Raw genomic sequence first — 24,362 nt, 5'->3', positions numbered from 1 at the left:
GAGAGCTCATTTGTGTGGTTCATCTGAATAAAGTACCTTAATTTGCGTCAAGACATGACCAACAACAACATTGTGCAAGTACCAGGTAACCTGGCCTCTGTTTCTATTTCAACACAGCTATATATATATATATATATATATATATGATCAACACAAATCCAACCTGTGCTAGAATATTTATATAGGCCAAGTCAGTCAAACTCTGACCTTAGTTGCCAATACATCGGCAGCAGCGTTAAGTACTTGGAAGCGCAGGTGCAACTTCAAGCAGCTGTGTTTTTGCACCAGCGTTTCTTGGGCTATTGTTTGCCCGGTTTGTTGTACTCGTTGGGCTTTCGGATTGTCCAACACATGTGAAGGGAGTTCCAGAAAAAAAGAAGCTGCTAATTCCCTTAATTAAAGCATAAAAAAAAAATGGTTTAATTCAGTGGCTTAACCCAGGTGCTACGTCCTTTCCTATGCAGAGCATTCACTCCATTAGGAATACAAAATAATTAACGAGATACAAAAGCCACAAATGGGTATAATGTGATGATGAGCATAAACTTGATTTACGAAGCCCATACAACAAGCAGCAAGTAGTGTGCCACACAACCTTGCATAAGGGAGGATATATACATACAATCTTATAAATACATCGACCATCAATGCCTTCTTTTGCAAAACGCAAAAATAGATCACAAATGCATGATAAGCTCCTCCAAATGCTGCTGCAGTATCCTCGAAAGGCGGAACTCAACTACCAGCGAAGTTGTAAAAGCTCCTATGGCAAAGCCAAATGAAAATCACATGTTCAGATATTGTCATATATAAGGATTTTGCAGGACAATATAACGCTTTAATCTCCAGCGATTGGAGAAATGGAAAAGATGCATGCAGATAACAATATATCCACCCAATCTTGGAATGGAAGCAACATCTTCTAGGTCTACATACAAATATAAACAGGATTAGGGCACTGCATAACACTTACAAAAGCACTTGGGACACTTTTCGTTCACCAAGGTTTCTTTTTAGAACATTTTTCTGCTTCGGCTACCAGAACCAGGCACAGTCCTCACATTAGCAGGCTCGGCTGAACTACGGGAGTCCCTGTGACCTATAGGACTTCCTCTAACTCCATGTGAAGTACCATGACGCGGAGATAAAGAGGGTGACTGTGTCCCGCTAAAAGCCTCAGTCTCCAAAATCTTGGCTTCATCAATCAGCATTGCTAGCTGTTCAATCGCAGGTTAATCCATAAGCATAGTTTGCAAAAATTAAGTACCAATCTCAATGTGAAACAACCTTGCTGGGTCATCAAGATGTTAGTAAAGAAGTTTAAGGGCTGAAGGACGTAAAATGGAACGCATTTGCAATGTGCATTAGAAGGAAAGCCATTCTTAGGTTTTTGTACTGCAATTGATAAGGTCAAATTTTCAGTATGTTTCTAACGTTAGACAGATTTTCATATCAATCCAATTTCTTTAAAACTATAAGAACCAAAGAACAAGAAAAGAACTTTCATAATCCCAAACAAAAATACTCAATTTCATTATATACCCGAATTTCATTCTCTTTCAATCGTTCCTGCAGTGCACTAATGGCCGGGCTCAAACTGCAAATATTGCAAAAAAAAAAAAAGGGTAAAAGGTGAGCAATTAAATTTATCAAAGGCATAAATAAACAGAAAGGAAGTTGATATTTGTCCCTAACCAATATTCAATTAATTTGCACATGGAAGCCTGATATGTCGATGTGTGATGAATGAATGTAAGGGGATGCACTTTTCCATCCCTGAAAAAAAATGTAGCAGTCAGAATAAGGAAAGCATGTTGAGCAAATTAATATACAAATATAAAACACCAGGCCATAGGAAGATGAAGGTGTCAGTGCCTCATCAGACCTCATATTTTGCAGGACGGCTTGGTTATATGCTGCCCGCTCCTCCTCATAGAGAACATGCTGCAAATCTGCAAATGACCTTAGTGGTGACTCGAGCTTAAGCAGAGATGAGGTAGGCAAAACATGAAGAGGTATCTCTTTTCGAACATATTCAGCACCCCTGTTAGCAAATGATGGAATTTAAATTCACGAACAACAGCTTAGGAGACCAGAAATTACAATGAAAGGGTAGCAAGTGATCAAGTACATAATCATGTATACCTCATGTCCAAATTTGAACGGTGCATAGCTTCTTGCATACTTTCTGACATATCCATGGGATCGATATCAACAACAGCGGTATCTAAATTATCAGTGTGATGATTTCCGCCGATTTTCTCTCTTCCTACATAATTGGCATCAGCATTAGCAAAGAAGCCCCCCAAATCGGAAGATTTTCCTCCATCCTGGCCAACAAATATATAACAATTGAAGAAAGTTGGTGGAAAGGGGAAAGAAAAGTATTTTCCTAAGATCCAAATAAGCAGTTCAGAAAATAAAATCTGCATCATTCAAGGTGGCGACCCCTTGTGCAGATACAACCAGTGAGTTTAGATCTCCGTCATATCAGGATGCAACAGGTATTAAAAAACCATCATCAAATAGGTAACGGATGTGAATCAAATATACATACAGCTGACTATCTGCTGTAATTCATGGTAACTCTTATCAGGCCACTAAAGCATTTTGAAATCAGATTATGCATTTCAAACAGTAAGTCTTTTTAATTTACATTTTCTTCATCTTTGATAGGTGAACATATGGCCCAATAGTAGAGTTGCAGGGGTGCAACCTAGAGGTCACATGTTCAATTCCTAGAAACAGCCTCTCCACATATTATGTCGGGTTAAGGTTTGCATGTATCTTGCCAGTCTCTAACCACGCCCACTGCAGGAGCCTTGTGTACGGATGTTGTTTACCTTTTACTTATTCTTTGAACATCTGACCCACCAAGAGACACACTAAGTGTAGATACTGTGCATGCTTCTACAGTAACATGGAGATTGTCAAGAAAATTTCCGCCCCTTCTCTCCTTTTTTGTGAGTGGTACTTTTTTTTTTTTATGGGAGTAGGGGTTGTGGGGGAGAGGAAACCGTAGAAGAAAAAAAAAAGAAAAAGATGGGATTTAGTCTCATTTAGATAATGTCAGAAAAAAAAAACCATTCTAAAACCCAATTGCTCACATGGGGAGCACTTCAAGCCCTATTAACCTTTCTTCCTTTCTTGGCACTAGAGAATGCTGCTGTCATTTCCAACTCCTCCAGAAACACTGGCTGGTAACTAGTTAGGTAGGATGAAAAATACATTAAATCACTCGAGTCTTGAATACACTGTGATTTAAGGCAGGTACACTAATACAGTGGTTCTTTCTTTCCGTCTCTTTTCTAAGTTCTAACCAAGGAATCATCAACTCATAAAAATAAGATGCACATGAAAGTCATGCGTATTTTCCATCCAACTTGACAGTGATTCTTTAAGAGATTGTAGAGCACAACCCCAAGATATCTTGATAGGGAGCGCAAGAAAAAAATGATAAAAGTGTACCCTTCTTAAATCACAAGTCACAGAGGTTATATCACCCGGAATTTATTAAACATTAATCACCATATTCTGTAACAGAGCACATGATATTGTCTCAAAAAGTAAAACAAAGGTCTGACAGTCGTAGCAATGTCAAGGAGAGACTGTTTCCATGATTTGAACTCATGGCCCCTAGATGGCAATGAAGCAACTATAACCCTAGGCCAAATCTAGCTCTTAGTTTATGGTTTAACAAAACTTGGTAACAAAAAGGGTACTAAATTCATGGCAGCTACTATTAGCAGATCATTTCAATCCTTCATTAGAAGCATGGTTTTGTAATAGATCTAAGCAGCCTGCCCTCACTTCTACCGCAGTTAAGGTTTGACAATTAGAATTGCCATAAACAAATTGCAGTTGCGAATGCGGAAGAAAAAGGGCATGTACATTGTTAAAGGCTGAATAATGTATTGAAAGAGCAGGGTTGGAAGAATTTCCTGGAAGCAAACATTTTGGGTTGAGACTTTATAGTGTTTTCCTTGATTGATATTCGAGGAACAGTTTAATAATATAATGCATAACAGAACTTGAGTTTTAATTATATAATGTGCTTTGTGGTATGTTTATGTATCGAAGTTTGAGAATCAAGTAACAAAACCAACCCCAAGTTTGATAATCAAAACTTATACCTTACTAGTTCCTCCAGCCATTCCTGAACTACCGGTGTCCAGCTCTGGGCTCTCTGCCTTTGCAGATCCAGATCTTGTTGGTGTATATTCTGAGGAACTTAAAGATGATTCAACATCAATAATCGAACTTCTATTCATAGGTGATAGAGAAATAGGTCTTGCCATGGAATTATGATTCCCATCCGAGGACTGGAATGCGATAACTTGGATTCTGCCAACCTGAAAACACCCAGGACAAAGATTTATCTTAGCTGCACCAGCAAACACTTCCATAAAACTCTCCGCAGAAGATGGGTCTAACACAAACCTTATTTACATCTTCACTGAAACAGGAAAATATTAGCCCAATAAACCCAGAATCTAGAAGTTGATACATCGCCTGAGTTCGCACATCTGCAGCAAGTAAGGAATCATAGGAAATTTCAACATCCAAAATCCAGGAACGAAAACAAGCCCCAGAAGAAAGAAACAAAAAACAGTTACCACTCAGCAGGCATTTGTAAGGGTAAGATGACTGGTATTCAGTAGTAAATTATAACATCCAGAGACCAGACATGAAACACGCCACTAAAGAATGAAAGAGCAAGGGGTTGGCCCTTTGGAGTAGAACCTAACAGTAGTCATAAGTTACTGTCTCCAATTGATTTATGTGGATTGCCAATTCTTAGGGAAAGATGTCATTGTAACACTATGGTAGAAAGATTGCTGATACCATTTTACCACAGTGCTTGCTTATTTTATCCTTTACCATTTTGTACATACTACACTAGGAAAGTCAACTGAAAATTATATATGTACCTTATGCATATATATTAAAGGAAAAAATATATATATTTCATAGGCAGCAATTGCCTACTCTCAATCCATCTAGATCCACCTATGGAAACAGCCTCTACGCATTAATGCAAGGTTCAGCTTACTCTAGTCCTTCCTGGACCCTGTGTCCATGGTGGGAATTTTGTGACAGGAGTTGTTTGCCCTTTCAAGACTTAATCTCAACAATGACAATCAGGCTTCTGTTCTTTTCAAAACAAGGGCTCTGAATTGAAGATAGGTTGGCATTTGCATTACATGCTGCTGTAGTTACGTTATTGATTTAATAAAACATGGAACTAAGACTAAGAAATGGCTTGCTAATATGATCTAGGCTGCAGAAACAAGCAGACATAGAGAATTGAAAAATAGGAGTGATATACGAAGAATGAAGAAAGTGGGGACCATGCCTTCAATGCTGCAACAATCCACAAAAAGCCACAAGCGAACATTATATGGGAATTACACAATTACTAGAACAGTCCACAATAAGTAGAATGCCTACATAAAAATTGACCTTTAAAAAATTTTGAAATTCAGAAAATAATCCTTAGATTAGAAATTTCAAAAATCCTTACTAATCATATACATGCATCAGATAGAATTTAGCTCACCCAAAGGATCAGAGAATTATCTTATGAGAAACACACAAACTAAAACAAAACAGAACAGAGCAAGAAGTATTTACTATTAGGGACTATTTAGTTGATGTGTGGTTACTTACCAACATGAGAGGGTAGAACTGTAATATGAGGATGTGAATGGTACCATCCAATCACTCTTGTTGTTCTTCCGCTTGATGCAGTCATTCTGTGCTATAAAGTTAATTGCACAACATCGCAACACAAATGCACCAGGCAAAAGAGCAAGAACATGACATTATCTATGTGCATAGGCACTAGAGTGCAGGAATGGAAAAGGCTGAAGCTAGTTTCAAATGTCAACAACACTGGTTTTCACACATTGTAATAGCCATCAAATAAATATAACAAAAATCTTATTTAAATTAGAACTTAAAAGCATAACAAACATTTTAAGGATATTTCAGCCTGAGCTGACGCAGCAGCCAATTGTTCAGGATTTGTCTCTACACGGTCTTTCCTTCTGTCAGATCGAGACTGAGGTGCCGCGCCCCATATTAGCGCCGTGACATTCCCATTTTTTGAGTACTGAAGTTTTTCAACAGTAGAATGATCAAAAGTGCAGGAAAAAAAAAAGTACCACCCTACCACCACAAACACATTACACAGATAGACACGCATAAAAATGCAAGAGCTACTTGATACACTGAAGTCGAGCATCATCACATTCTTAGAAGTTATCAGAATTATCAAAAAGTGCAACAACCAAGCCACGAAATTCATCCATAAGTCAAATGACTTTGAAGATGAAGTAGACATTGCATAAACAGGTAGCAGAAAACAACCCAGTCCCATAGATTTGTATTCAATTTACACTGACTGTTTAAAATTTATCCCGGGCAAACAAAATCAAATTCTAGACATTTTGATTGCATAAAAACAGCACTACACGACAGTATAATTCATAGAGGCAACCTAAAAAGTGTAAAAGAGCCTAATTTGACAAGCCTATGTCCACTAAAATCAGCATAAGAACTTGAGCTTCATGTGTAAAAGAGCTTGATTTCATTAACCTATGTCATCTAAAATTAGAATAAAAATTTGAGCTTCATCATTGCCTATTTCCCTTGAAGGAAAAAAAAACCTATAATGGAAAGATCAGAGGAATCTTGAGGGAGCTTTAAGATTTTCAACATATTGAGAATCAAATTTCGCGACGAGGTCCAATTAAACGTCTTTCTTAAGAACCCTAAACCCCCATCAAATGCAATCAATTATACGACTCTATGATACTATCAGTACAAAACGAAAGCACGAACAGCAAATCAACACATAACAAGTAGAAGCCAAACAAAAAATGTAAGACGATTATAAGAACAAGACCTCAATATCACCAAGAAGAAGCCCCATGATCTCCTCAGTTTCAGTGGACAATGCATGAGTAAGACATGTTAACCACACATCCTCAGACATCTTCACACATGTCAGAGACATTCTCTGTAAACCTAGAATATCTACAACTCCGCCAAAATTAGCTGGTGAGAGATTCCCAAGCGATAATTTCTAGGTCTCTCTCTCTCTCTAGCTTTCTCTCTTTCTCTCTCTGGTTCCTGCTGTTTGTTGTCTTTTCGAGAGGCGGCGTTGGTGGGACGGATCGCAGAGAACGGGAATTGGGAATATGGTGCGGTTGAGAGCAGTAGACGCTGTTGTGACGTTGAATCTCCACCCTAGGATTATAGGTGGGGATCGTGATACGGCGACGTGGTGTAACTAGATTTAGTAAAATAAACTCACTAAATTGATGATTTTTTTCTATACTTTGGTACCTTCGAAAAGAAAAAATGGCAATTGAATCGATAAATGATCAGTTCTTAAAATCGGACCGGTCATCAAATCGGAAAAATCTTAAGTCCGGATGACAGAACTCAAAAAAATGGAAAATGACATGTTGTGGACTTGATAGTCGAAATCACAATCGATAAGTCCATCTCACTTCAATATTCCACAAATCAGTGTACAGACATATTTGTAAACCCTTCAAAACAGTCGACGCCTCAACTATAATTACGAAAAAAGCACCATTAACAAAGTAGACAAATCTCATAAACAAGGAATCATTTGAGTCACGAAGTACTCCACCGATGCCAACTACGCCAACCTCCTTAAAAACCATCCCATCGACATTTAGTTTGTATTCACACGTCATAGGAGGATGCCAAAATGGAATCAAGTTTTCCTGGTATGGCCACTGATTAAAGAAAATAAAATAAAAAAGAAAAGCTAATATCATATTATAATTTGGATTTTCCGACATGAAAAACAAACATAAATATGCATTGTTGCCTTTATAAAAAAAAATTAATCAAACATAAATAAATTTGAAATAAAAATAACTATTTTGTAATCCAAATAGTTAAAAATAGAAATAAAAAAAGAAAAGGTATAGGCATTATAGTGTGCATTAATTGTAAATTTGTAGTGGCTATAACCTAAAAAATTTTTGTGGAAAATTATATTCAATGATAAATTTTTGGAATAAAAAACATCACAAACCCTTCAAGAATCAAGAATAATATTTAATCACCCAAAAAGGCCTATTTTACTATATTTTCCAATAAACATGAAATTGAAGGACCCATTTCAAATTTATTGATAATTTGAAGATGTTATTCATCAATGTAATCCTTTAGAATTTGAACACAATAATTGATGGATAGTGTTCTTTTGAACAAAATCATATCACATTCCGCTTTATCACACATGAAATTCAACAATCAAACTTAATTCAATCTTTATTTTTTTAACCGAGGACAACATCATACAAATTTACCTTTTGGACATCCCATATGGGTTTAAACTAGTGATGTCAAGTCCACACTTACAAAAGTTTCTCACATAACAATAGAATAAATAAGTCAAAGCTCAGTGCGTGGCTACGAAGGTTTTTTTCTCCTAGTAGCTAGAAATTGAGTATATGTTTTGATCTCATAAAGATTGACCACTAGACTATTACCCGATTGATTTATTCATCTACTCTAATTAGTCCCCACCATCCATTTTGTACTGAGAGTATTGATTTAAGCTCTGTTTGCTTGCTTCAAGTTTGTTACCATGGATGTTACAATAATTTAGAAGTATTGTTATTCTAAAATTGAACCTAATGTACCATATATAGGATCGATATGTTTACCTTGAATAAGATGTAAATATATGTACATTTTGAAAGAAAAAAAAAATTCACCAATTATGTGAATGGTAATTAAGCTTGTCCATTCAATCATCAAATTAAACAAGAAGAAATAAAAAGACACCAAACCAAACAATTAATTGTTTTCCAATTTTTTTTTTTGTTGATGAGCAAGAAATTAAGATCACAAGAATACTTAATTGACAATAACACAGTAACACTATTACTCTTCCCTCCACAAAGTCAGACAGTACATGTCTCAGAAGCTTATGCAATTAAGACCAGATTAAAAACAAAAAACAAATCAATAGAGAAAATAATATAAGTAATGTTAAGGATCTCAATTATCCTAGTTGCTAAGTTATACGCATAGGATTTTATGTGCATCATGTGAGACCCACGAATTCGCTTAGATCACGTGCGTCCAACTCAACAACTACTGAGATCTTTATCATTTTCGAAACAATAGTTTCTTCAGATCTTGGTAGGTGTTGGGTTGCTTGGCTGGTTAGCAGTACTGATGGTGGTATTGGAGCTGGGGTTGGTGTTGTCTGGATTCATTCCCAGAGTATTCTTCACTGCAGTCGCTGCTCCCTGTGCCATGCTCTTCACTTGCTCCCCAGTCTGTATTAATATATATTAATCATACGTTAAGTACTTAAAGCATACATATATATATATATATATGTATATGGTGTGTGTGTATGTATGCATTTAAAGAAGCTGAATAATTTATGCATGCATGCCTGTTGAAGAAAATTGGTGGCCTGGGAGGTGTAAGAAGGATTATTATGATCAGCACTGGCAGATGTCATGTTTGATGCATCTTGGGCCACATTAGATGCCTGGTTCACAAATTCCTCCTTCTTCATCTGCAAATCCAATTAATTAGTGGATCTATACATAAATTAAAGCACACATGAATTATATTATGACATTGGATGATAATGAATTAGTGGATCTATAATATTCATTTTAGAGCTCCCTCTACGCTCACACCGTTAAGCACGCACGCACAAAAATTTTCTGCATGACGACATGATAAGTTAGACCAAAACTTAGCGCGTGGTCAAAATAGTATTGTTCCCAATGAGAATCGAATTCGGAACTTTTCGATTCCGTAAATTTTGACTCTAGAGAGATTCACTGTTATACTATCACCCAAGTACTTTTACGGGGCATTTGGTTGTTAATCCAATGAGTCCGAGTGTGAGGTGAGTATGAGATGAGTGTAAGATGAACATTACCATGTTTGGTATGAAATGAAGAGTGAGCATGAGTATGAGAATTTTAATTGTACAATTTTCATACCACCCAATTTTTTGCACATAAAAATAATAATGGATTAATTTAATGGTTGTGATTACTTCTTAATAAAGGGGTATAATAGTCTTTTGAGTATCAAACTTGTTCTCCCTTGTGGAGATTAACCAATCTCACCATTTTAGAGCTTGGCTAATCTCCATAAGGAGGGAATGAGGGTGGGATGAGTTTCGGATTCCACCCTCCCAAACTCAATCAAACGAGGGAATGAATGATTCTCGCGCTCGGCTCACCTCATTCCCCCCTCAAAATGCCAACCAAATACCCCGTTAGACTATCACCCAAGTACTGGTTGATTTATGACATTAATGATCATGTACCTGCGCTTGACCACTGAGTTCACCAGCCTTGTGGCTCAAGTCGTGACCAGTTGATGCCATAATTCTTCTTCGAAGATTAAACTTGTGATTATTGTTTCTGACTGAATTTGTTTAGAGGATGTGACCAAGTATGTGGGTTGAGATTTATAAAAGACTTGTTATGGATCCCCACATTGCAAGCATTAATTATAGCACCACATGGCATTATAATTAACAGTTACTTAGAATGTGGGTAGGAATTTTTCAAAATTGCCCAGTCAAGAGAGCAACAGAACAATTGCCTTAGATTAAGTAAGTTTTCCTCTAGCATTCATTGATTGATCTATACTCATTTAATCCAACCCATTATTTGAGATTAATCTTATTATAAAAAGTAAAGAAAAATGACAAAATTTTAAGATAAAAAAGGAGTTAATCATTCTGGGTTTCACTTGCATGCTATAAATTGACATACTTCATGGTTCCATTCATGACAGGCGCATACGGATCCCAATGTTTTTTTATCCCGTCTATTCTAAATGTTGAGATCGATGCACAAAATTTCACATGAATCAGCATGTGAGGCATATGTGATTCATGTGAGGCATATGATTTCACATGGATCCTTGCCATTTTCGGAAGCCGATCTACTGCAGGGCATGCAATGAAAACCAATAAAAGGTAGCATACACCCTCTACCTTCAAAGTTTTGTACACTTTAACTAGACAGTAGCAAACTTCTATAACACAAACTCGCAATGGTAAACAGACAAAATCGTTTGCGAACACTAAATAGGTCTCCAGGATGGTTATGTTCATGACCTTCTGTAGTTAATATCTTCAAAAACAAGGACAAAATTTTATAGGGCAGGCCGAATCCCAGATAAAACAGAGATTGCCTTCCACCTCAACTACAATACAAAAGACTCTCAAAAACAAGTCAAGCCTGATATCCTCCAAATGAAAATCAATAATAGGTTTAAATCCTCCATTAATCACTCATTCCATCGCTGTCGTCAACATCGCTGAGGCCATCTAGCATTTCATCATATGTTACTTCTTTTTCATCTTGATCAGATTCCATGGCCTCGTCAGATTCGTCTTCATCGCTGTCATCCTTGTCCTCATATATTACTGGTTTTACTGCATCATGCTCTTCTAAAGAATCATCAACAACCTGCAAAGCGGATCCCTACATAATTATTGATCCCAAACATTATTAGTGAAGTAAGAACAATCTGGAGATTACCCACCTCTGCATAAAGAAAGTCTATGCAACTTGATAGTTGAAGAGCTGATTTGAATGTCGAGACTCTGGATTCAATAAGCTGCATAAGCAATAAACTTCTTTGAGTACGACTAACAACATATATCTTTAGCATTGTGATAGTCAAATTACAAAAAAAAAAAAATAAAAAAAAATCATGATGAACTAAATGATCATGCTTGAGAATCCATAGCAAAAATCATTTACGTTGCCATTTTTAGAGATGGATGGAGTCTAAAAAAAAAAAGAGATAAAGATTCATATTATGTTATACATGATACGTCAAAAGCAAGTAATTAATACTTAATGCTCTAAGGAAAATTTAGCCATTTCAGAGTGATGCAAAATAAGTGTGATAAAATTTAATACAGAACAGAGGTCAATTTGGCGGAGTCATTTCTTAAGCTAAAAAATGCGATAGAAAGATCATATCCTCGAGGAAGTTGAAATATCAATAAAATCTCGTATCAGTGGTTAAAAGATAAACATGCAACTGTCCACATGATACATGGAAAATTGATGTACTTCTTTGTCGCAGATTCTTTCAAAATGGAATACCTGATATAACGAATTTAGGGCGACTAAAGAGGACTCCTGAGACATTATTCCACTTGCATGTTGAAGAAGTAGACCTCTTAGCCATGGAAGGGCACATGCCAACACTGCACCCCTGCATAAACGTGTCAAAATAATAAATGAAGTCATTATTCCAGTAAAATTGATCATTCAGCCATCTTCATAGTCCATCGTTGAATCAAAAACAATGCTATATTAGTCAGGATCAGAAGACAACAAGGAATTGAATGAACCAGACTACGTTAATGCTCTTTAGTTGAAGCAGCCAAGCAGGCATATTCATTGAAGTAATTGGTTTGACGAACTCTCAAGAGAAGATTACTAGTTTTTTAAATTATCATGTCTTTCAACCAGACATCAATACTCTGGCTTTATCAATTAAAAAATTGTTTGTATGTTACTCTCATTTGCATGCATGATCTTTCCTAGTAACTCCAAAAGCTAACAGAATCATGCCTAAATAATTTTTTTTTTCAGATATAACATATTCTGACAATCGAATATGCAATTGTACGATCAAATTCCCTACGATGGTTGGGCATGCACAACATATATTCTTGCTCCGGTGTATAGTGTTGAGAAAATTCAAGGTGATTTTTTACCGGGACATTATGTGATTAGAAATAACATGCTCGTCAAAGGAATGGTGCAAAGTGGTTTTAGCTATGAAACAAATGGCATAAGAGACTCCATATCGGCCATTGAAAAACCAGTTCTTGCAAGTAGTTAAACTTCTAATATGATTGATGATCTCTTCTCCATCTTCTATAATCATGATAGTCATCCAATAGAGCAGGAACTCAAACTTAAATTACATTGTTATCCTACAAAGTCCATTAGGTTCAGGGATTTAATGAAGCAATGATAATATAAGTTGGATACGAGATAAGAAAGCCATGTTCTCTACGAAGGATGGCTAATTTCACATTGCTAGAGCAAATCTTCGTACCTTGATTGAATTATAGAGACAAGGGAATGCAACAGTTTGAGAACATCCGCAGGATTAAGCACTGAGATTGAATTTGTAATAACCTGCTTAAAGAAGATTTATCTGGTGAATTTACGGTAAACACACAGTGATGGTGAGCTTCGCCATAATCCAATAAGAAATTACCTTATCATCTTGTGTGTATAAGCAATCTAAAAGAAGTGCACGATCATCAGCATGCAGCGCTTGCTTAAGCAGAACATTGACTGAGTCTGCACTTGGAGGCTGTGCATGGGGTTTCTCATGGCTCTGGGTTTTATCTTGTAAACTCAAAGTTGCAAGTTTCTCACCCATGGTTGGCTCATTAAAATCTTCATTAACAAGGTCTCCATCCATAACCTCTTCATGATCTACAGGATCAGTGCATTAGATATTATACACACATAAAAATTTTCATTCAAGCATTATTAGTTTTAACTTAGATCATGGCAGATATCAAAAAGCAATCATATAGGATAAGTACTAGATTTGTACTCCCGCAATAGATGATCAACAATTAATGTTTAAGTGTTTACCCTGTTTTGTATCTTGTAGAAATTCGATTCAATGGGTTTTACGCTAAAGCTATGATTTAGATGAAAAAAAAAAAGTGATCATGTGGCACTGCTTACAAGCATTAATCATGTCTCCTTTAGTTCCTGTTTCTGTATCAGAAGCAACTCGCTTCTTCTTATTTGACTTTTTCTTTGGTGTTGCAGCAGCTGCTGATTCCATCTCCAAATTAGCAAGACCTGTGAAAAAAATTTCCTCCAATTACATTATGTCACAGAGAGAGACAGAGAGGAACATAGGCTTCATAATAGTGTATCATTAAAACCAAAAAACAAACGGAATATAAAAAATTATGTTCAGTTTAAGCATCTACATATTTCTTGATTCCCAGCAACTCCAAGTTTTTAGCCACTGAAATTATGTTCACAAATGTTCCTAAAAAAAATACAAACAAAGAACTTTATGTGTTCTTTTCCATCAACTAACAGCAAATATCATCCCTCTTCAATCAAACAAAAACGCTATTGAACAGTACAACTCACAAAAATAACTAATAAACCCTAGACTGCCATTTTACTAACAATAATAGAAAATCACAAATGCGAACTTGTCAAAACGTGTTAGCATTATTGACCAAAAAAATTCATTAAAACATGTATCTGGAAAGCCTTGAGAACTTGGCTCCGAACAAACGGAGCGAACAGACTATTTCACCGGAAATAGTAGACCGTGAGGTGTATAATTTACCTTCGTCGATTAGCTGCGAATGGGGAACCAGATTGGTCCAGACGATGCAGCGTGAAGGTTGAGAGGGAGAGTTGCAGTGGATCGGCGCGGAGGTTGAGAGGGAGAGTTGGAAGTAATCGGCGGCGCTCAACCTAGGTTAAGAGAGAGGAAGTGGGCTCACTTCATTTGCCATGTCATGATGCCACATCACCACTGGAATGGCTTGTCGTTCCAATTTTGCCCCTCGTAAACCCAGTCGAAATTTTATACTTCTAGTTCTAGCCAAACGAATCTCTTCTGCTGCTCGTCTCCTTGAACAGCTCTCGTCTGTTAACAGCCTCGTCTCCTGATTGAATAAATCAGAGATACTGTCAAGGATTCATCGGTACCTTTTTAGAACTCTTGACATTTATGGCTTTTATATATTCGTCTATAATCATATAATATGCAGTTTTTTGATGATCTGTGCCCTCTGGGGTTGGCTGAGAAGTTCGATTTGGGTTATCATATTTTTGTGTTTCTCTATTCATATGTTGTTTGAATTCGTTGGTCGAACGTACGTTTGATTGGATTGGCTGAGAAGTTCGATTTGGGTTATCATATTTTCATGTTTTTCGGTTCACTTATTGTTCGAATTCGATAGGCTACTTCTTGGAAGTAACAACAAGAAAGTAAGCTTTTTGTATGAAATTATTCTTTTTTGGGACTTTCCATCAGGGATTTTAAATTCATGGTATCAGTTTAGTAAAAGTGATTTGTTTTCTTGTGTTTCTGGCTTTCTATAGTTTTTAAATTTTGTGTATTTTCTTCCATGACCATGATTTTATCATTTTCTTGCTATGCTTGTTGGTTTTGGATGCTCTGATAAATTTAATGCAGGAATGCTTGCCCTATTGATGCACCCTTCTGTTGATTGGTGCAGGTTATCACATTAACGCAATGGCAAGGGCATTATCAAATGCATTGTTGAAGGGCATTGCAGGTTTTCCAGCAGCCCATTCTAGATCTGTAAGAATCTGAGCTCTTTCTGCACTGCAAGTTTATTTCAATTTATAGGATGGTTTAAATTTATTTTTGTTCTCTACTTAGTTACGTTGTCCGGTAAGAAAGACGAAAAATTGGAGGAGATTATTGGTCAAGTGAAGGAAAGGAGGGGGGTCTATTTCATCTTGTATATTTTGTGGGAAGGGAACCTTAAATTTTTCTCTCGTTATTTATGTCTTGTTTGGTGAACATGTGACCCAGTGGTAGAGTTGCAAGGTGTAACGTCACATGTTTAATTCCTGGAAGTAGCATCTGCCATATTGTTTGTCCCCGACCCCGTCCACTACGGGAGCTTTGTGCAAGGGTGTTGTTTTCCTTTACCCCTTTATGTCTTGTTTCTGGAAAGATCTTGTGTTCTTGGATTTTGCATTTCTTTTTAGTTCCTACTTTGTTCCTACTCTGAGAAATTAGTTTGCTGCTGTTACTCGATCAGAAAACATGATTTGGCTACAAGTAGAGAGTCTGTTGAAGCATTGTTGTCGGTCTTACTTATTGAAAGGAAAATTGTCAAGTATCACACATAACTAAGTCCAAGCTATGACAGAAGTTCTGGCTAACACCCTTAAATTTTGGTTTTCTTGTGACAGTAATTTCAACTTATGTATGTAATTTTCTTGAATTTCTAGATTTATCTCGAAGCTTAGGTTAGCCTTATTCTCATCTCCATGTTGCTGTTTTGATCCTTAATGCTCATAAATAAGTTCTTACAAAAGATGCTGAAATTGGCAATGCTGAATTTGAATGATGGTAGATGGCAGTGCATGATGTACATTTAAAAAAAAAAAAAAAAGTATGCTTGTATGCACTCGTCCATGTCCGATTAACCTGTGGCATTATTACATATTTCAGTTACATTTCAAATATCTGCTGCCATTGTTTTAATGACCTGGTATTGGCATTAACCAAATTTTCTTTCTATTGCTATAGGTACATGCATCGCTTATCCACAATGGTTTGAGATACTCAAGTACTGTGCCCAATGACCCTGACACTCATGATGATTTTAAGCCGACTAACAAAATTGAGAATTCTGATTTTTCTTTGAATGATGTTGTTGAGCAGGTATATATGTAATTTATTGTATTAATTTCTCATCTATGAACCATATCTCTTCTGGGCCGAGGAAGTCTCAATCCTGCAAAATGTACGCTTTTTCTTACCTCCAGTGGCTTCTTATGTAGGATGTTAAAGACAACCCTGTAATGATTTATATGAAAGGGGTTCCTGATTTTCCTCAGTGTGGATTCAGCTCACTGGCCGTGAAAGTATTGAAGCATTACAGTATGTATTCTGGTGTTCAGTTTGATCCATGATTATTTTTGCTGCGCCTATGCTCAATTAATTAACTGTCTTTATGTGATTATGTGCGTGGATTGATACTGATAACAAAGTATCAACAGTCCATGAGCTAAAGTAAACAATTTATAAATATAAAAGGTCTAAGTTCTTGGTGTAGTAGTCTAATGGTTTGTCTACCTTCTGATTACTTTGGAGCAGAAAGCTTTTGATTTTGTTTGGGATTTCTGAGCTCTGCTAGAATCAGCACCACGTGATTCAGTTATTGAATTTGATATCTATCTTTTCTTCTTGGTTAACTGGAAGGTGGTATGTTCTGTTCAGTCTGGGTTTTGGCGTTAAGAAGTTGACTAGATTTATTCAAGCAATATTAGACGGTAGTGTGGAGGTCTCTGTGTAGTAGGATAGTCTATGGAGACATGGAAAATGATAGTTTATGGAGACGTGGTGGGTGCTGAGTATGGTGCCTAGAATCTTAAGTTGTGTGCTGGTGTTTTGTTTTGACCTTCTGGTTTTATTTGGTCTCCAGAAGAGTGTTAGCAATGGTTGGATGGCATTTAGATTCAGGATAAGTATGCTTTGAATATGATGTCTGGTGCAATGAGTAATTGAAACCCTATAATGGCTAGTTATATGGAGAGATATGGAGGAATGGTCTTTTGTAATCTTAAATTTACTAAGAAAGGTCAATCCACTGGTCTACGTAATCTCATCCATGTATTACAGATCCACAGTTTGAACCCTTGTCACAGACGAGCATGTGGCCCAGTGGTAGAGTTGCGGGGGTGCAACCTAGAGGTCACATGTTCAATTCCTGGAAACCACCTCTTCACATATTATGTGGGGTAAAGTCTGCGTACGCCATGTCTGTGCATACATCATGTTTGTCCTCGATCGGGAGTTGTTTACCTTTTTTGGCTTTTCATTATACGCTTCGTGTGTGCAATTTCTTGTGCATAACCATCACTCCCTATTATCAAACGACATAGGATATTTCGTAGAACTACTTCTGGCCTATTCTCTGAAAATATGTCTTTTTGGAAATGGTTTTGTTTCCTCATGGGTTGCAGAAAAGGTTGGCTTGTATTTATTGTGCTTGATAGTTGCAGAAATTGATCGATAAGTTGTTCAGTAGGTTTTTGATTATCTTCTAAACTCGATTATTTTTAAGAGCAGGTTTTTTCCAACCCACAAACTAGGTGGCTTTGGTTGTTAATGTCGTTTCTGAGTTGTAAACCCTCCATCTTAGTCGGAAAGAAACTTCTATGAGTCTAGAAGAAGGACAAGAAAGTGTTTCATTCCATTTTGGCCTAATAGCCTATGCATGATTGTGATTGCAGTTCGTTAAATTCTGATGACAAATATGTCTAACTGGTCTGCGCTTCTGACAATGCTACCTGTGCAGATGTTCCCTTGAGTGCTAGAAATATTCTGGAGAATCCTGAACTGAAAACTGCCGTGAAAACCTTCAGGTAACTTAGCATTGGGTTATGCCTAAAGTGTAATTTTTGTCTTGTAAACATCGCTCAAGTTTTTTGTCTGAACTTTCTATTACAAATTTCTTCCCCCAGTATAATGGATCCAATGCAAGGGGCCCCTTGTTTAGACAGTTTTCTATCTCTATTACCCATTGATCATCTTGTTCGTCATGATTAGTCTATGATTACTAAAATTTACAACAAAATAGAAGGTTTAGCATTCAGTGTTTTGGCAGGATCTTTCTTAAGCACGAACCATCATGCGGACATGCCTCTGTTCAAAAGTTTTATCTTCCTTATGAATTGGTTGCTTGATGTGCTATACTGCTATATGATGTTTTTTAGTTCAAAGAGAATCTTTTTTTTTTTGCATTGACTATAGGCTCGGATATTTTAGATCTAAGTTGTATATATGCAAGCTTGATTATTGATTTCTACTGTCACAAGGTGCTTCTAAAGGTATGGTACTCTGTTTCTCACATTCCATGTCTTTTCTATGCAGTCACTGGCCCACATTTCCACAGATCTTTATCAAGGGGGAGTTCATTGGAGGTTCAGATATAATTCTCAGTATGCATCAGGTTAGTTCTTCAACTTTTCGCTCCCTCAACATTCAACGCATCATTCATTCTAATGCCATGATTCGTCATTGCAGAACGGAGAACTGAAAGAAAAGCTCAAAGATATCGGGGCCGGCCCTAAGTCTGAATAATTTTCTGAATTTAATGATAGTACAGCGAGTTAATAGAGTTAGTATTTTTGAGCTCTGTTGTTACTCAAGATATTATGTTGTAGAAGCTTTCATATCTAGTATGTTGGTTTTAAGCATGCACCTTGCTACTGACCTAGGCAGGGATTAAATAACCTCTCCGGATAGAGGGTTTTTGCTGCTTCTTGGTTGAAAACAAATTAAGCAAGAACTGAATCTGAGCTATTAATAAGTATGGGAACTTACGAAGATATGGTATTGCATTCTTTTATATGAATTTCGTTCATTTATTATAAATCATATTAAAATGTTAGGAGTAAAAGATAATTCTTTGCAAATGCAGAAGGTCACAAGTTAACTCTCCTACTCAATAATTTTGACGTTATTGCAAATGTAGAAAGTCTTCAGTTCAACTCTCACGCTGAGTTTTGATCCGCTGTCACCACCAACTTGGTGTAAGCTGAGTTGACAGCTCAAGTTTATAGCTAGTCAACTGTCAAGCTGTATGGTGGACATGTTATGCTAGGGAATTCTCGATTATCAAAAGAAAAAGTGAAGCCTGTGTCAATGTGTCACGGCAACCCAACCCAATCTCCCAACAGAAAGCATTCATTGTTGGCCAACTCATCAGGGTGCAGTGGTCAACACTACTAAAGAACTTGAGACTAAAGATTAGTCATTAGCATCCAAATACAAGAAGACTAGTAACCCTCCCGTAGAACATGTATGAAAAATTGATTACCTGTTGCACTTCTTGAAGTAGAAATTGAACAAGTGGTGCAATTCCATAGTCATTAGCAGAGGAATCTAACATATGAAAGCCAAGTAAAGGTTCTATGACTCACTTGAACCCAGAATCATGAAGTTCCATAAAAGAATATATGTAACCATCCATTATTTGGCAATGCATCAAGGAGAACCTAACATGAACCATACTTCAAAAACATGACCAGCCTGAGTCTAAATCGGGAACAAAAGATATCCAGAACGTCGCTAAAGCAACGCCCACAAAGACAAAAGGACCAACAGAAAACAAACAGGACATACAGCTGTAGATTTCCAAGCTGTTGTATCTGGAAATTGTCTCATCATCCCCGCCATTTTTATTCCAACCAGAAAATCGAAAGCTACAATCAGTGATGCTCATGATCATCATCCCCATGTCCATCTGGAGGACCCCCAGGACCCACAACCTCCAGCTGTCAAAACATTCATGAAATGATTGGTAAAGATTCCATGATATAGAGAAAGCAGATCAAAATTTTTGTAAAATTGAGAGCACAAGGCTAAAGAAGAGAAAGGTAATCACTGACAAGGCGAGGGATCATTATGATTCAACGCCAAGTTCAAAAATGCCAAAGACCCCCCAATCATGATTTTAGTAAACTAGACATCAGATCAACCTGATCCCAACTACTTTAGTAAACAACACTACAAGCGCAAAAAACATAGCACGTCAAAGCTTACATCAGTCTCTCAAGTTGAGTTTGGTTCCGATAACAAAAGTAATTGCTCAAACCTCTATCAAAGATCCATTTCCCCAAAACGCCACACATCATAATAGTAAACTTAACCACAAAATGGCACATCTACCATCTTAATGACTAAACTATGCTCGATTCTCCACAGGACATGTCTAAATTTCAAATAGTGGATGCTACCATGCAGGGTCAAATTCCCGATCATTTCTCCTTGTCAAGCATGTGTGTATGCAGTACGTGTTGGTGTATTCAAAATCCAATCTCACTTAATCTAGTGAAAGTCTCTCTAAGTTCAGAATCATCTCAATCTACTCTAGATGAGGCCGAGTAAACAGCCATTCCAACCTTGACATTCTACTTACCACAAAATACTGCGAGCATACTGGGCATTCATGCGGCTTGCCTTTCTCCAGCCAGAACCAGACAACATCATGCTCATCCTCTGCAGGTAAGGAAACAAGCAAATAACATCATAAAGATATTTACATAATATGACAATCCTCTTTTTGTCATTTTTCCGGCTTAAATCAATGAAAGTGCACACATCGACTTAAATGTGCGTGTAATAACACGTGCACAATTGAAGAAACACAGGAGTACAAGTGAAGAAAGACAAGATGAACCCACCGCCTTCACCTCCAGGGCACCCAACAATTCTTTTGTCATAGTAGGACTTGATAACAGCAGGTGATTCCTACACAAAATAAGACATGCCAACATCATTTTACTTCTAGAATAAGGATCCCACAAACAACCAATAATACAATCAAACGCAGATTGAGTCCGCAGACAATAACTGAAGGACATAAATCAGTATCAACAACAAAGACCCATTCAATAGTGACAGGACAAATGAAATAGAACCATGGACCCTTTGAAAGATTTGAAGGCATAAAGTCTTGAACAAGGTTAGTAAGTACCACCAAAAAAACAAATGGTATCATTTTCATGATTTTATGGAACAACAATTAAGTATGTGGATTGCCATTAAATTTTTGTAAGATGTCAAGAGACCGGGAAAAATCTGCACAAATGAATTCCAGGCAAAGTTGACTCGAGCCAAAGACTTCGAAGTTTAGCCATTTGTTGGTTGATTTGGACAGACAGGAAATGCATGCTGGGTGGGGCTTTTGACGGAAAGGACTAAGGAGTCACCAAAGTGGACATCAAAGGAGAACTTTTTTTGGATGAAAATGGCTTCAGACACTCTGTGCCTATAACATAACTCCAAAGTGTGTGACAATGCAATAGTGCAGGAGATGATAATAGAGTGCTGGAGAACCAAGATGAGGTAGATAATTTACTGAACCTTTAAAAAAAGGGTCAAACATCAAATAAACCATCACACTTAAAAAGTCCCACTCAGTGCACAAGGCTCACCATTGCAGGTTTTGGGGAGGTCAAAATTGATTTTCTAGAGTTTATATCACAACCCTCACATTTTGATCCGAACACAAACATCCATTTATCAGTTATAATAATTGCAAATTACAATGTTCATTATTTACAAATTTGATCCATAAAAGTAAACTTTTTCGTGGGAAGATTAAGTTTTAAGTTTTTCTCCCAAAAAAGAAGTTAATAAACACCCACTACATTACAAAATATCATCAAAAAAGCATGTAACATTGACTCCACAGCATCAGTATTTGCATTCAAGGATCAAACATTCGCCATGCTAGATATTTACCAACATCATAGGGCATAGGGAGTGACGGGAAAAGACATGGACACTATAGGATTAGTTGCGAGTATAGCTTTTGACCAAAACGAATGGAGAAGGAGAATTCATGTAACATAAATAGACAAAGGGCATTAATGTGTCGGAAGGACTTCAACCACCTTTTTCTTTTCCTTTTTTTAGCAGCTGAATGCAACAAGTATATCATACAGCTAATCATATCCAACCAAGAATATTCACAATCATTTTGAAAATTTTCTCATGAAGTAAATGCTAATTCAATAATTACATATTGATAATAGAACAAGCCAAGAACAATTTGACAACATAGACAAGGCAACAGATGCACAGAAATTTACATTTGCTAGGACACTTGGAGCATAAGGTAGCCGTATATGCATGCTACTTCCACAAGTTTCCATACTGAATAGATGTACAGAAATATTTTTTTTTTTAATTTCCAACATGAATAAATCACCAAAATATAATAAACACGACACCTACGCACATGTGGATACACGTATACACTATGTTTGACACTGAGCAAAAACTGGTAAAAGGTAAGGAGACCTAAATAAGAAGCATAAGAACTGTACCTAATAAAACAACACAATACAATGGGAATCAAATACGACTGCAAATATAAACAAACAACTCATTATACTTGGTATTGACAAAATTAAAAATACCAACCTTTGTGCCAAAAGGACCAACAGGGAAGTTTATATCAAGAATGTCCTTTCCCTAAACAAAACAAGGAAAAAAACAAAAATGGAATGATTTCTGATCGCAAAAAGAACTTAATAAACATAAAACGATGTGCACTCTTGTTGCAGACAAAATACAAGGGAAAGGAAACACTACAGATTCAAAATTTGAAACTCCAAAAAGCAAAAGTATTCCCAATTTAAAGCTACACAAGAAAATTCAATTCAGTAAAAAAGGTGAATAAGGACAATATAATTGAGTAGTAATTATTATTATTTTCACATTAGAGTCAAGAAAATTAGGCGTACAAGTTGACAATTCTACTCAATTTAGTTTTTAGCTTTTCCTTCACCTCACCTCAAGTTCAGCTTCAAGCTCCTCCCGCTCATGTCCAGTTGCAATAGGCACTACATCCTCAATACTCTTCTTCACAGAACTACCTGTTAGAAAACCAAAGAAACGATCAACAATCATCAGTAATCCATTACTTATGCTCCAACCTCCAATACATACTTACATACACCCACAACTCGCACAAATGATAGACAGACATTTCCAGCTTGGCCATCTTTTTTTTCTGATTAGATTATAAATCCATATTCAGCAACATCTATGACAAGTTAGCAGCTGACTATGACCTTTCAGTATGACTCAGCATTATTTCCTTTCCCACAAAATCATACAGCCGCAACACTCTCTCGCGCTCGTTCTTCCTATATACTGACAGTATTATGCTACATCATAATCATCATCAAGCTGGACATCCAACACTACAAGGATGCATGTAGGAAGGAACACATATTCATCATCATCATCTAAGCCTTTAATAGTAACAATCTAAGCCTTTAATAGTAACAATATATGGATATCCTGAATTTGAAAAGAAACACAACCATACACCTAAACATAAATGCAATAATAAACTGTTCAAATTAAAGTCAATCACGAAACGAACACGCTTATAGTTGTAAATGTCAATAAACTGGAGATCTGGAAGAGGAAATGGCCCTTTAGATGAAGAAGGAACAGAGGGTACCTGAATCGGAACTGAAGTTGCGATTCAAGAAAAAGACGGAGGGAGAAATGAGTGATCGATTGGCGTAGAGAGCATGTGTATGCGATGTGGATTTGTTGACGATAGCCGATCGCCACGAGGGGACTAGGGTTTTGAGATGCGAGAACACCACTCTCCTCCACATCGTCCAAGAGTTGACTGGCAACTATGATCTCAGGTCACGCCCTATTTATGTTTCTCGAGAAATCAAAACTGCTCGGCCGCCCCCTCTAGTTTCTGTCGAAATCTAAATAGAAAGGTCCTTAAAACAAATGGAGTTGGCGACGGGCACACTCCCAGTGGTAGGGAGCGATTCCCTTGACATCTGAGAGACGGTTTCACACGTGCCAAAGGAGAAATGTTGAATTAAATCTGACTTCTCAGTATAAATATTTTAAAGAACCCAAATTTATGGAGTTTGTACTTTGTACGATTCGTTTTGGCTTTCACTCGGGTAATTTTACCTACAGTAATTCAGTCACAGTTAAAAATTAGCTGCAGATAAGGGGACCTTTTGAGCCGTTGA

At 36.9% G+C, this 24,362-nt stretch overlaps 5 protein-coding genes across 6 annotated transcripts; 1 reads left to right on the top strand and 4 right to left on the bottom strand.

Annotated features, from left to right (window-relative positions):
• Positions 1–518: 518 nt before the first annotated feature.
• LOC120006930 (lys-63-specific deubiquitinase BRCC36-like) lies at positions 519–7,253 on the bottom strand. Its single transcript, XM_038857056.1, has 11 exons — positions 6,911–7,253; positions 5,990–6,115; positions 5,671–5,758; positions 4,441–4,526; positions 4,134–4,352; positions 2,146–2,330; positions 1,886–2,044; positions 1,696–1,776; positions 1,543–1,597; positions 974–1,217; positions 519–763 (listed from the first exon to the last, which is right to left on the bottom strand). Exons 1-10 carry the CDS (start codon positions 7,019–7,021, stop codon positions 1,014–1,016), a joined length of 1,314 nt encoding a protein of 437 aa, XP_038712984.1. The 5' UTR covers positions 7,022–7,253; the 3' UTR covers positions 519–763; positions 974–1,013.
• Positions 7,254–9,188: 1,935 nt separating this feature from the next.
• Positions 9,189–10,417, bottom strand: LOC120007355 (late embryogenesis abundant protein 29-like). Its single transcript, XM_038857550.1, has 3 exons — positions 10,358–10,417; positions 9,461–9,586; positions 9,189–9,338 (listed from the first exon to the last, which is right to left on the bottom strand). Exons 1-3 carry the CDS (start codon positions 10,415–10,417, stop codon positions 9,189–9,191), a joined length of 336 nt encoding a protein of 111 aa, XP_038713478.1.
• A 644-nt stretch (positions 10,418–11,061) lies between these two features.
• On the bottom strand, positions 11,062–14,552 carry LOC120006795 (WD repeat-containing protein 43). The gene is made up of 7 exons (XM_038856884.1): positions 14,407–14,552; positions 13,779–13,898; positions 13,294–13,517; positions 13,129–13,211; positions 12,162–12,273; positions 11,590–11,664; positions 11,062–11,513 (listed from the first exon to the last, which is right to left on the bottom strand). The coding sequence occupies exons 2-7, from the start codon at positions 13,879–13,881 to the stop codon at positions 11,328–11,330; spliced, it is 783 nt and encodes a 260-aa protein (XP_038712812.1). The 5' UTR covers positions 13,882–13,898; positions 14,407–14,552; the 3' UTR covers positions 11,062–11,327.
• Positions 14,553–14,637: 85 nt separating this feature from the next.
• Positions 14,638–19,163, top strand: LOC120006796 (monothiol glutaredoxin-S15, mitochondrial-like). Its single transcript, XM_038856885.1, has 7 exons — positions 14,638–14,770; positions 15,308–15,393; positions 16,357–16,491; positions 16,611–16,710; positions 18,131–18,197; positions 18,706–18,784; positions 18,859–19,163. The coding sequence occupies exons 2-7, from the start codon at positions 15,325–15,327 to the stop codon at positions 18,913–18,915; spliced, it is 507 nt and encodes a 168-aa protein (XP_038712813.1). The 5' UTR covers positions 14,638–14,770; positions 15,308–15,324; the 3' UTR covers positions 18,916–19,163.
• A 564-nt stretch (positions 19,164–19,727) lies between these two features.
• LOC120007543 (cytochrome c oxidase subunit 5b-1, mitochondrial-like) lies at positions 19,728–24,185 on the bottom strand. Of its 2 annotated transcripts, none has more exons than XM_038857843.1 (6): positions 23,819–24,185; positions 23,140–23,225; positions 22,768–22,818; positions 21,021–21,087; positions 20,756–20,835; positions 19,728–20,111 (listed from the first exon to the last, which is right to left on the bottom strand). In XM_038857843.1, exons 1-6 carry the CDS (start codon positions 23,979–23,981, stop codon positions 20,046–20,048), a joined length of 513 nt encoding a protein of 170 aa, XP_038713771.1. In that variant the 5' UTR covers positions 23,982–24,185; the 3' UTR covers positions 19,728–20,045. The 2 variants fall into 2 exon arrangements, with proteins under 2 accessions (XP_038713771.1, XP_038713772.1); XM_038857844.1 differs by having other exon boundaries at positions 23,140–23,222; positions 23,819–24,182.
• Between the last annotated feature and the right edge of the window lie 177 nt (positions 24,186–24,362).

This window comes from Tripterygium wilfordii, chromosome 10, assembly GCF_013401445.1.
Source record: "Tripterygium wilfordii isolate XIE 37 chromosome 10, ASM1340144v1, whole genome shotgun sequence".
In the NCBI taxonomy this organism is placed as follows: domain Eukaryota; kingdom Viridiplantae; phylum Streptophyta; class Magnoliopsida; order Celastrales; family Celastraceae; genus Tripterygium; species Tripterygium wilfordii.
This window is presented reverse-complemented; position numbering and strand designations above follow the sequence as displayed.

What these genes read in the sequence shown, in the direction of transcription:
- LOC120006796 (XM_038856885.1), top strand. Translation starts at nt 15,325, where the DNA reads ATGGCAAGGGCATTATCAAATGCATTGTTGAAGGGCATTGCAGGTTTT. An exon ending in CAGCAGCCCATTCTAGATCT is followed by an intron (nt 15,394 to 16,356) that starts GTAAGAATCTGA and finishes CTATTGCTATAG; the next exon opens with GTACATGCATCGCTTATCCA. An exon ending in TAATTCTCAGTATGCATCAG is followed by an intron (nt 18,785 to 18,858) that starts GTTAGTTCTTCA and finishes TCGTCATTGCAG; the next exon opens with AACGGAGAACTGAAAGAAAA.
- LOC120007355 (XM_038857550.1), bottom strand. Translation starts at nt 10,417, where the DNA reads ATGGCATCAACTGGTCACGACTTGAGCCACAAGGCTGGTGAACTCAGT. An exon ending in AACTCAGTGGTCAAGCGCAG is followed by an intron (nt 9,587 to 10,357) that starts GTACATGATCAT and finishes TTGGATTTGCAG; the next exon opens with ATGAAGAAGGAGGAATTTGT. An exon ending in CCACCAATTTTCTTCAACAG is followed by an intron (nt 9,339 to 9,460) that starts GCATGCATGCAT and finishes ATATTAATACAG; the next exon opens with ACTGGGGAGCAAGTGAAGAG.
- LOC120007543 (XM_038857843.1), bottom strand. Translation starts at nt 23,981, where the DNA reads ATGTGGAGGAGAGTGGTGTTCTCGCATCTCAAAACCCTAGTCCCCTCG. An exon ending in AGCTTGAAGCTGAACTTGAG is followed by an intron (nt 22,819 to 23,139) that starts GTGAGGTGAAGG and finishes TGTTTTGTTTAG; the next exon opens with GGAAAGGACATTCTTGATAT. An exon ending in TATGCTCGCAGTATTTTGTG is followed by an intron (nt 20,112 to 20,755) that starts GTAAGTAGAATG and finishes ATGTTTTGACAG; the next exon opens with CTGGAGGTTGTGGGTCCTGG.
- LOC120006795 (XM_038856884.1), bottom strand. Translation starts at nt 13,881, where the DNA reads ATGGAATCAGCAGCTGCTGCAACACCAAAGAAAAAGTCAAATAAGAAG. An exon ending in AGGAGACATGATTAATGCTT is followed by an intron (nt 13,518 to 13,778) that starts GTAAGCAGTGCC and finishes CTGATCCTGTAG; the next exon opens with ATCATGAAGAGGTTATGGAT. An exon ending in CCCTAAATTCGTTATATCAG is followed by an intron (nt 11,665 to 12,161) that starts GTATTCCATTTT and finishes TTGCTTATGCAG; the next exon opens with CTTATTGAATCCAGAGTCTC.
- LOC120006930 (XM_038857056.1), bottom strand. Translation starts at nt 7,021, where the DNA reads ATGTCTCTGACATGTGTGAAGATGTCTGAGGATGTGTGGTTAACATGT. An exon ending in TCAGTGAAGATGTAAATAAG is followed by an intron (nt 4,353 to 4,440) that starts GTTTGTGTTAGA and finishes GGGTGTTTTCAG; the next exon opens with GTTGGCAGAATCCAAGTTAT. An exon ending in GCCGTCCTGCAAAATATGAG is followed by an intron (nt 1,777 to 1,885) that starts GTCTGATGAGGC and finishes ATTTTTTTTCAG; the next exon opens with GGATGGAAAAGTGCATCCCC.